Genomic DNA, 12,256 nt, shown 5'->3' with positions numbered 1-12,256 from the left:
TAATAATTATAATAGCATAGAACGTTAGTAACATACATGCTATTACAACATGTATGAACTTACTTCATGTTTCACTTAGTCCCTTTCCAACAAGCCTATTACACTTGTTTTTCATATCAAATAACTTTCAGATTAAGTAACTTGCCCTAATTACACTGTAATAATTAGTCAAACTAGAATAAGAATCTAGGTATATTTCATAGCCCTTACTGTTAGTTATAACTCTTTGCTTAAAGATTTTGCAATATTTTAAACTTTGAATATTATCAAAGATATATGATTTTTGTTTTAGAGGTACACTATGCCTTCATAAAAGAATAACGCTTGAATAAGCTCTTTTAACTGGACATATGTTTTCATCTCATTTGTATATATATCCAAGAGTGGAATTGCTAGTTCATATGGTAACTATGTGTAACAACTTGGAGAACTGCCACAGAGTTTTCCAAAGTGGCTGCACTATTCTACATTCTCATCAGCAGTATGTGAGGGTGGGTTCCGATTGCTTCACATATTTGCCAACACTTGCTGTTTTCTGACTTTTGGATTATAGTCATCCTAGTGGGTATGAAATATTGGGTTGGCCAGAAAGTTTCTTCAGTTTTTCTATAAAAATAAAATACAAAGAGTAACATGGAAACTTACATTACCATATGTAAACTAGACAGCCAACGGGAATTTGCTGTATGGCTCAGGAAACTCAAACAGGGGTTCTGTACCAATCTAGAGGGGTGGGATGGGGAGGGAGACGGGAGGGAGGTTCAAAAGGGAGGGGATATGTGTATACCTATGGCTGATTCATGTTGAGGTTTGACAGAAAACAACAAAATTCTGTAAAGCAATTATCCTTCAATTAAAAAATAAATAAATTAAAAAAGATAAAATACACATCTTTCATTTTCACCAGGAACTTTATTGAACAACATGTTCGTTGTTTTGTTCCACTGCTTCTGCTGCTGCTAAGTCGCTTCAGTCGTGTCCGACTCTGTGCGACCCCATAGACGGCAGCCCACCAGGCTCTGCCGTCCCTGGGATTCTCCAGGCAAGAACACTGGAGTGGGTTGCCATTTCCTTCTCCAATGCATGAAAGTGAATAGCAAAAGTGAAGTGGCTCAGTCGTGTCCGACTCGTCACGACCTCATGGACTGCAGACTGCCAGGCTCCTCCGTCCATGGGATTTTCCAGGCAAGAATACTGGAGTGGGGTGACATTGCCTTCTGCATTATCTTATGTCATTTTCCAGACAACTTTATAATTTCATCTTCCCCCAATTTTTTTTATCATTTAAGCAAAGAGCTGTTTCAGGTGCCTTTTACAGTTTTCCAGGAAATTGATATTTCTTCTATGAAGGTAATTTTGTAAAGACTGAAATAAATGGACAATGGGAGGTGAAATGTCTGGTGAATATGGTGGATGAATCAGCACTTCCCAGCCAAGCTGTAACAGTTTTTACCTGGTCATCAAAGAGGCATGTGGTCTGGCAGTATCCTGCTGGAAGAGTATGTGTTTTCTGTTGACTAATTCTGGATGCTTTTCATTAAGTGCAGCTATCAGTTGCTCTAATTGGGAGTGATACTTGTTGCAATTAACCCAACGAGTTAATTAATTTGGCTTTCCAGAAGATGTTCATAATAGTGGGCTCCCTTCCTATCCCACCACATACACAGCATTACTTTCTTTGGATTAAGACCAGCCTTTGATGTGGTTGATGGTGCTTCACTTCACGTTTCCCATGATTTCTTCCATTTCACATTATTTTAGCGTGTCCACTTTTCATCACCTGTTACAATTTGTTCTAAAAATGGAATGCTTTCATGATATTTAAGTAGAGAATCACATGCAGAAATATGATCAAGAAGGTTTTATTTTTGCATAACTTATGTGGAACTCAAAGATCAAAGTGATGAACATAACCTAACTGGTACAAATGATTTTCAAAGCTTAATTTGGAAATGTTGAGTATGTTGGCTATCTCCCATGTGGTATAACACTGATTGTTCTCAATTAAAGTTTTGATGTCATTGTCATCAGTTTCAACCAGTCTGCCAGACGGTGGAGTATCATCCAGTAAGAAATCTCCAGCATGAAACTTTGCAAACCACTTTTGACATGTTCGTTCAATCACAACACATTCTTTGTAAATTGCACAAATCTCTCTCTGTCTTATTTTTGTGTTTCAGTTGCTTTTTTTACCTTTCTTGAAACATTAAAAATAAAGCAAAATATGCTGAAAATATTGCTTTGTTCTTCCATCTTCAGTATTCAAATGGCACACAAAAATCCACCAATCTTGATTTTTTTTTAATGCACACTGATATGACAGCTGTTACAATTCAGTCTAGCAAAATTGTTTCAACTGAAGTTAAAGACAACTAAACTCTATTAGAAACATCTAACAGGAAAAACAACACAAAAAATGAACGAACATTTTGGCCAACTCAGTTGTATCTAATTATGATTTTGATTTGCATTTCCTTGGCAACATAAGTTGCCAAGTACCATTTCATGGGCTTACTGGTCATTTATATAGCTCTTTTGAATAACTGGAATATCATTTTTAATTGCACTATTTGTCTTTTTTTTGAGTTATAAGAGTTCTTTATACTTTCTAGATACAAATCCTCTATGAAATATCTGATTTGCTAACATTTTACTTCATTCTGGGGTTTGTCTTTTGACTTTGCTAATTATGCTTCACGGAGCATAAAAAGTTTTAATTTTGATGAAGTTCAATTTATTTATTTTTTGCTCTGTTGCTCATGTGTTTGGTGTCATACCTGAGAATCAATTGTCAAATCCAAGCTCATGAAAATATATCGCTGTTTTCTTTTAATAGCTTTAAAATTTTAACCCTTACATTTAGATTCTTGGTCTATTTTCTATTAGTTTTGTATATGATGCTAGGGTCCAAAAACCTCATTTTTTTTTTTTTTTTTTTGCATATGGGCATTCAATTGTGCCAGGACCATTTGCTGAAGACAATATTCTTCCTCCCACTGAATTGTCTTGGTACTCTTCTCAAAATCAGTTAACTTAAGATGCCTGGGTTTACTTTTGGAATATCAATTCTATTTCATTGATCTATGTATCTATTAACATTTTTATGCCAGCCCCACACTGCCTTGAAATTACTATTGTAAGTCTTGAAAATGAGGAGTATGAATCTTCCTGCTTTATTCTTTTTATTTTCTTCCAAATCTGCTTTGGTTCTTCTGAATCTCTTTAAATTCCATATAATTTCTGGGTCAGTTATCCACTTCTTCAAAAAATTTGAAGACTCTTTCAGATTCTGATAGAGATTACAGTGAATCTGATAATCTCTGTGGAAAATACTGCCGTCTTAACAATGCTGAATTTCCTAATCAATGAACATGGCATGTTTTTCATATTATTTTCATGTTTAATTTCTTTCAAAAGTTTTCAGCATATAATTTCAGGGTATAAGTTTTGCAGTCACTATTCTGGTGACTCAGATGGTAAAGAATCTTTTGTTAAATTTATTTCTAAGTACTGTATTCCTTTTGATATTATTAAAAAATGGAATTGTTTTCTTAATTTGATTTTCAGATTGTTATTAGAAAAGAACTGATTTTTATATATTGATCATTCATCCTTCAATCTTGCCAAACTCATTTATTAGTTTTAATTGATTTTTAGTGGTGAATTCCTTAGGATTTTGTATGTATTACATACAAGATTATGTCATCTGCAAATAAAAGTAATTTTACTTCTTCCTTTCCGATCTGGATATCTTTTATTTTTTTCTTGCCTAATTGCCCTGGCCTCTAGTACAATGTAAAATAGAAGAAGAGAGAGCTTACATTCTTGTTCTTTTCCTCATCTTAAGTTGAAAGCATCCAGATTTTCACTCTTCAGAATGATGTTTGCTATAGATTTTCCATATTTTCCCTTCATGAGGTTAATAAGTCACATTCTGTTCCTAGTTTGTATGTTTTTATTTGGCACAGCCTTAAGAATCCACCTGCCAATGCAGGAGATGCAAGAGACATGGATTCAATCTCCAGGTCAGGAAGATCCCCTGGAGCAGGAAATGGTAACCAGTTTCAGTATTCTTGCCTGAAAAATTCCATGGACAGAGGAGCCTTGCAGGCTATAGCCCATGGGGTTGCAAAGAGTCAGACATGACTGAGCAACTGAGCACACACACACACGCACATGCACACATACACACACATTATAAAAGTAGGTCAAACTTTGAGGTGGTCATGCGTGCTTTACATTATCGATTGGTATGGTGTGTTACATCATTTGACTTTTGAATATTAAGCCAACCTTGCATTACTGAGATAAATTTTAGTTAATCATGATATATAATTCTTTTTACCTACTGCTGGATTCAATTTGCTAGTATTTTGCTGAGAATGTTTATATCCATAAAAGGTATTGTTTTCTGATTTTTCTTATGTTTTTATCTGGTTTTGGTATCAAGGTAATGCCTCTTGGATTGAGTTAGGAATATTCCTTCCTCTTCTATTTTTTAGAAGAATTTGTGAAGAACTGGTATTGATTTCCTCTTTAAATAGAGTTCATCAGTTAAGCTATCTAAACCTAGGCTCACAAAACCTTTGTGGATAGTTTTTAAATTACTAATTCAATCTCTACTAGAGGTTTTTCAGATTGTCTATTTTCTTAAGACAGTTTCAGTAGTTTGTATTGCTCCATTGAATATAGTCTTGTTCTTCTAGCTGTTGTGCTAATAATGTTCATTGGTAAACAAAAGCTAACATTTTAATCCAGTTGGACTTTAGGTATATATGTTTCATATTTTACTGAATAAAACACATGTGTAAATATCATCAACTTGAAGCCACGATGTTGAAGAATAAATTTACCATGTAGTCAAAGGCTATATTAGAGTTTGGTCTCCTCACCTCTGCTAACAAAGCAGGGATTTTATTAGTAAAAGATTTTCTAGATCTGAATTTCCTTCTCTGCACATGAGGGTGATGGTGGTAGTAGTTTAGTCATTAAGTCATGTCCAACTCTTGAGACCCTAGGGACTGTAGCCTGCCAAGCTCCTCTGTCCATTGGATTTCCCAGGGAAGAATACTGAAGTGGGTTGCCATTTCCTTCTCCAGGGGATCTCCCCAACCCAAGGATAGAACCTGGGTCTCCTGCATTACAGACTGTCTCTTGCACTGGGGGCAGATTCTTTACTGAATGAATCACTAGGGAAGCCCTAAGAGAATGACGGCTGGAGTAAATGACCTCTAAGATGCTTTCTTACTTAAAAATTCAATTATTTTGTGAAACGTGAGTGAATGTGAGAGAAATGTGAAGAAAAGGGAATTTAATGTGAGAGTTACAGCACAATAACCAATTTGAAAAAAACTAGGTAAATATATAAACTGATGGCAACTTTTGGTAAAAGTTAAATAATGATATTCTTTTTTTATGGTACATAATAACTGTTGAAATAAAGTCACTTTGAAATAAGATTGAAAGTCCACTCACTGTCTTTCCTTTCTTAAAATGTTTGATATACAAATTATCCATGTTGTTGTTCAGTCACCCAGTCGTGTCCAACTCTTTGTGACCCCATGGACTGCAGCACGCCAGGTGTCCCTGACCTTCACCATCTCCCCAAGTTCATGTTCATTGCATCAGTGATGCTGTCCAGCCACCTCATCCTCTGATACTCTCTTCTCTTTCTGCCACCAATCTTCCCAGCATCAGGAAAGTCCTCTGTTTTCATCAGATGACCTAAATACTGGAGCTTCAGCTTCAGCATCAGTCCTTCCAGTGAATATTCAGGGTTGATCTCCCTTAAGATTGACTGGTTTGATCTCCTTGCTGTCCAAGGGACTTTCAGGAGTCTTCTCCAGCATCACATTTTGAAGGCATAAATTCTTTGGCATTCTGCCTTCTTTGCAGTCCAGCTTTCAAAACTGTATATGACCACTGGGAAGACCATAGCCTTGACTATATGGACCTTTGTTGGCAGAGTAATGTCTCTGCTTTTCAACACACTGTCTACGTTTGTTATCGCTTTCCTGCTGAGAAACAATCATCTTCTGATTTTGTGGCTGTAGTCAACCATCTGCAGTGATTTTGGCACCCAAGAAGAGGAAATCGGTTCCTACTTCCACCTTTTGCCCTTCTATTTGCCATGCAGTAATGGGGGCGGATGCTATGATCTTAGTTTTAAAAATATTTAGTCGTAAGCCAGTTCTTTCACTCTCCTCCTTCACCCTAATCAAGCAGCTCTTTAGTTCCACTTCGCTTTCCACCATTACAGTTGTATCATCCATATGTCTGAGGTTGTTGATGTTTCTCTTGTCTATCTTGATTCCAGCTGGTAACTTATCCAGCCCACATTTCTCATTATATGCTCAGCATATAGGTTAAATAAACAGGGTGACAGCAGACAGCCCTGTTGTACACCTTTCTTGATCTTGAACCCATCAGTTTTTCCATATGGGGTTCTAACTGTTGCTTCCTGACTCACATACAGGTTTCTCAGGAGACAGGTAAGATGGTCTGGTGTTTCCATCTCTCTAAGAACTTTCCAATATGTCATGATCTATACACTCAAAGGCTTTAGCATAGTCAATGAAATGGAGATAGATGTTTTTCTGAAATTCTCTTGCTTTCTCTATAATCCAGCGAATATTGGCAATTTGATCTCTAGTTTCTCTTTCTTTTCTAAACTTAGCATGGGATTTAGTTGATGGTCCCTCTGAATTAATTAAATATAAATGTGCTAGCATAAGTAATTATTAAAAACAGTCAAATAAAAGAAAAGCAAGCTGTGAAGGTTCATGTACTTGAATTATATTTATATAAAGTAATGTACAAAAAAGTACTATAAAAATGAGGATTATAGTTAGATATGCTTCAGAATTATAGCTATGTATGGAGAAAAAGGGAAGGGTACACAATGAGCTTAACTAAATTTAAAGTTTTCCTTTTAAAAATATGTAAAACAAAAGAGACAGTATTTAAATAGTTAACAAATTTGAATGAGACTATTATGCACTTTTGTTGTATTTCTTATAGTCTTATATACCTAAACTATTTCATAACATTATAAAAAGAAAAATTATCTGAATTTTTTATGAAGCACTTAAAACATCTAAACCTCATGAAAATATTTATTTTTAATGTAATAGGTGATAATTCTTATTATAAGATAGTCATAATACTCACCATTTGATGCAGTAAAATCAATAGCCACTGTGAAATTGATTTGTGTTCTAAAATATAAATGAATAAGAATCATTAATAATTGAATAACCTCATAAAAAGGAGTTTGATTTCTATTTTTGCTATATTTTTAATATCATTAATTTTCTTAAACAGTATTACAGTGTATGTTACAGCATACACTGAACGGTATCAGATAGGCAGTTTTATAAGCTAAGAACTTGGCAAAACACTTTTACAATCATGCAACTATAAAATACAAAATAAAGCACCAGGAATAAATATAGATCCTATTTGAGAGCACAACGATTAAGTGAGGAGCTCATAATGAAGTCAAACTGTAAATAATAATTTGCCAGTATCCAATGTCAACATTTGTTATTAATTTACTTTAAGACTATTCTTTAGTCAATGTGAAATTATTATACCCTTAAAAGCATAGCATTGCTAAAATCATGTTTAATAATATGTTTCCTTAAACTAATTCTTTCCAACAATCCTGAAAAACAGGGTTTTCTTTTGCTTGTTTCAGAACTCAAGTGTTTCAAGTACTGATCTATCCCTCAGTGCTCAAAGTTTTCTTGTGTTCATGTGTATTTATAGATTATACAAATATCTACATAGATGAGATTGGTTATATATACTTAAAATTTTCAGCACATGGTAATTACCCAAAATTACTTTGCTGGATTAGAACCAAGGAACTGGCATTCACAGTGAAAATTCACTTTTTTGGATATACCTCTGATTCTATATGTAATTCCACTTCTTTCTCACCAAAGAAGTCATAAAACACAAATAAATGACAATGATATGGGAAAATCTGCGATCAAATCTAATTCACAAAATAACTTTTAATTTAAAAAGTAAATAATTTGAAAATATGAGTATGTAGTCTATGTTTGTGTGCTTTAACAACAAGTTACTTTTGATACACTGCACAATTTATTTAACACATCAAATTTGGAGCTGTTGTTTAAATGGCGGTGGTGATGATAATGATGATGGTGATGATGATGGGTGTGACAGTATACAGTTCCTTGTAGTTCTGTTAGTAAAAAGTATAGTATACTATTTCTTTCTTTCTATAACAATTCAGCCTGAAAAATCCTTAGTATTATTCAGTTGTTGAAAAAGGTTCACTTCTTCTCCCTAGGGAATAAATAAGTTTGTGCTTTACATTAATGAAAACTAATATGGATCCTCTTTATAGCTAGATGGTAATTTTTTTCTCAGAGTAGAAATTAGGTTTATAGGCTAAGAATATAGGCTAATTTGGAGCATAATAGTTTAAAACACATAAAACATTTAGAAAAAGAATCAGTGAAACATTTGGGAGAATATTTTTAGATAATAAATCCCTTTGAGGAATTGGAAAAAACAGTCACCATCAGCACATTGCTTTGTCATTCTGCTGCTAGTGAGAAAGTAACTATAATACAGGGTATAGTATGGTGTATTAGAAAGAGTTTATTAGATTTTAAGTCTGAACGAACTGGGTTTGAATTCCAGCAACCCAGTTGCTGACATTAGCCAAGTCTAAAAACTCTCAGAGGGCAGGCGCTTGGCAAATAACAATAAAGCAAAGACTGACAGAAAAACTACATGAAATATTATCTGTCTGTCTCTTCTTTTTACAGATGAGGAAATTAATCATTATAACACTTAACTTTCCACATAAGTTACAAATGCAAGTTCTAGAATTCAAATTCACATGTAACCTCCAAGACCATATTCATAAACTTCAAGGAAAAGACAAGCTACTAACTAAAGAACTGTACTGTACATAAGGATAAAAAAAGAGAGGAAAGTATTTACTGAAAAGTTTAGCTAGGTAAACAAACTAAATTATAAAACCAAGTAGATTAGGTACAACAAAAAATGTGAAAAAAAGAGAGAAAATTTAAAAAGAAATGAAAAGAAAGGAAGGAAAGAAAGAAGGAGGGGAGATAAGGAGGGAGGAAGGGAGGGAGAGAGGGAGGAAGGAAGGAAAAAAGAAAGGAGGAGGAAAAGGGGGGAGAAGAAGGGGAGCCAGGTTGTACCAAGAGTACTTATGAAACTTTGAAGGGTGGGGCATTCCAAGACAATATAAAAGATAAGTGCATTTAGCACTAAATGATAACTAAGACCATTTGATAATAATGGTGCCACAGAGAAAGTCAACAAGTAAAAACAACCATTTGGTGTTTAGTTGCTTTCAAGATCTGATTACTTCCTTGCCTCATTCTGTGTATCAGGAAGAATCTCTCTCCTTTATTGTTTTGAATCAGCAGTATTCTAATCAGAAAGGTAAATATGATGGCTCATAAATAATTTTGTGGTTGTGGTGATTTTTTAACTTATTATCACGCCATTTGGATTTTTCCATCCAAAAATCAACAATTATTTATTCAGCATCTTCTGATTGTCAAGGACTGTGCTAAGTGAAAAAGACAAAGTGGGCGCAAAGCAACTATCCTTGAACTCATAGAGCTCCACTTCAACTTTCTACAATTAAACAACAAAACAGCATAGCAGTTTATCATCTTGACAAAGGCAGATGCATACCAACTAGCTGTTGAAATCTAGAACCCATAAATGAAGTTGAGATGCCCACACACCTCTAGTATTTTTATTCTTGCCATGCCAGTACCAAGACTATGCTTCTGCCTTGATTTACTGATATGCACTGTAGTTCACTCTTGGGTTCTGGGACCTGCCCTGAACTCAGGTTCACTTCCTCAGGAACTATTGTCCAGCCTAATCCTTCTTGTGCCTAGATCACCATGGCCTAAACTTTGAACTTTTCTGTCTTACCTTTTCCCTCTTTCTTAAAAGCAGTTTGACTACCTGAATGACAACTGCCTGAATAACAAATTTAGAGCTGTCTGGTTGGGAAGATTCCCTGGAGAAGGGAAAGGCTACCTACTCCAGTATTCTGACCTGGAGAATTCCATGGACAGTCTGTGGGGTTGCAAAGAGTCATACACGACTGTGTGACTTTCACTTTCAAAATTCCTGCTTCCTGGGGCCATTAAAATACTGACAGCATTATTTGCCCTTGACAAGTTAGATCTGCTAGAATAAGATGCTTTGAGACACAAAATGCAACTTAAAATATAAACACTTTCACCTACTTGAAATGCGATCTTAGAAAAGCTATTTAACCTCCCTACACCTCCTTTGTAATAAGATTAACAAAATCTTTCTTGGATTGTTGCTGTAAGGACAAGAACAGTACCTGTTCTTTATAGCAGGCACTTAAGAATTGTTATGATTATTATCACCTTTAGAATCCAAGTTTAGCATATTTCTTTGAAAACTGAAGTGTGTGGACTTTATCAAATTTCTGGATCTACCAGAATTTCAGGTTTTTTCTAGAACCTGATCCTCCCATGTCAGATTTCCTTTTCTTCACACTGACTTCTAAGGTCCCAATCTATTCAACCCAAAATAGAGCTATAAGTGATCTAATTTTGTTAGAAGATGTCATCTGAGTACTTTTTTAAACAAAACTGCCCTCCAGGAAGTAACTATAAGCTTTTATTATGACTTTATTTTCCTTCCTAAAATTTTGGATTTCCGTGGGATCAATGAAATGTAAAAAGTAAGAATAAAAAGAAACTGGAGACAAGTGATATGATTCCTGAACTGTTTATGCTAATATTTTTATCCTTATTAAATTTCAGTTCAGTTCAGTCGCTCAGTCATGTCCGACTCTTTGCAACACCATGAACCGCAGCACGCCAGGCCTCCCTGTCCATCACCAACTCCTGGAGTCCACCCAAACCCATGTCTGTCAAGTTGGTGATGCCATCCAGCCATTTCATCCTCTGTCATCCCCTTCTCCTCCTGCCCCCAATCGCCCCCAATCCTTTCCAGCATCAGGGTCTTTCCCAATGAGTCAGCTCTTCGCATGAGGTGGCCAAAGTATTGGAGTTTCAGCTTCAACATCAGTCATTCCAATGAACACCCAGGACTGATCTCCTCTAGGATGGACTGGTTGGATCTCCTTGCAGTCCAAGGGACTCTCGAGAGTCTTCTCCAACACCACAGTTCAAAAGCATCAATTCTTCAGCGCTCAGCTTTCCTTATAGTCCAACTCTCACATCCATACATGACCACTGGAAAAACCATAGCCTTGACTAGACGGACCTTTGTTGGCAAAGTAATGTCTCTACTTTTTAATATGCTGTCTAGGTTGGTCATAACTTTTCTTCTGAGGAGTAAGCGTCTTTTAATTTCATGGCTGCAGTCACCATCTGCAGTGATTTTGGAGTCCAGAAAAATAAAGTCAGCCACTGTTTCTACTGTTTCCCCATCTATTTGCCATGAAGTGATGGGACCAGATGCCATGATCTTAGTTTTCTGAATGTTGAGCTTTAAGCCAACTTTTTCACTCTCCTCTTTCACTTTCATCAAGAGGCTCTTTAGTTCTTCTTCACTTTCTGCCATAAGGGTGGTGGCATCTGCATATCTGAGGTTATTGATATTTCTCCCAGCAATCTTGATTCCAGCTTGTGCTTCCTCCAGCTCAGTGTTTCTTATGATGTACTCTGCATATAAGTTAAATAAGCAGGGTGACAATATACAGCCTTGACATACTCCTTTTCCTATTTGGAACCAGTCTGTTCTTCCATGCCCAGTTCTAACTGTTGCTTCCTTAGCTTTCATAAATTAACAAACTTTTGTACACTCTCCAGGCTTTGAAGCTTGATTTCAGTGTTATTTTTAACACCAAGTGCTCCAAAATACAACTTTGCAAGCAGATAAGCTCATAATCCTGTAGTTCAAGAACTCTTTATCAAAGAAGGTATGCAAGATGGTCAAACTTTTCTCAAATCTAGTTTAGGAAATAGCTCATAAGTGGCATAATCAAAACAAACAAAATAAATCATATTACACCTAGCCAAAAATAGAAGCTCTATCCGATAGAATCCCATTTTTATTTTATATGTGATCACGCTGTGGCTGGCAGACTTTTAGTTTCCCAAAAGGGATTGAATCCAGCCCAAGTAGTGAAAGCACTGAATCCTAACCACCAGACCACCAAGGAATTCCCTAGTATCTCATCTGAAATGAAGTAGTTGCTGAAGAGGTGAATGATGCC

General features: G+C 35.6%; 1 protein-coding gene across 5 annotated transcripts in view; it reads right to left on the bottom strand.

Annotated features, from left to right (window-relative positions):
* The window catches only part of CPNE8 (copine 8), a 268,048-nt gene that overhangs the window by 56,956 nt on the left and 198,836 nt on the right, over positions 1 to 12,256 (bottom strand). For all 5 annotated transcript variants that reach the window (XM_081483375.1, XM_081483374.1, XM_081483379.1 and 2 more), the window contains one exon: positions 7,171 to 7,217. In XM_081483375.1, coding sequence (XP_081339501.1) covers positions 7,171 to 7,217 — 47 coding nt within the window. The remainder of the gene's footprint in view (positions 1 to 7,170; positions 7,218 to 12,256) is intronic.

Source organism: Giraffa tippelskirchi, chromosome 4 (assembly GCF_054371585.1).
Source record: "Giraffa tippelskirchi isolate mGirTip1 chromosome 4, T2T-mGirTip1v1.2.pri, whole genome shotgun sequence".
NCBI lineage: Eukaryota > Metazoa > Chordata > Mammalia > Artiodactyla > Giraffidae > Giraffa > Giraffa tippelskirchi.
The sequence above is the reverse complement of the archived record's forward strand: the minus strand, read 5'-3'. Positions and strand labels throughout refer to the sequence as shown.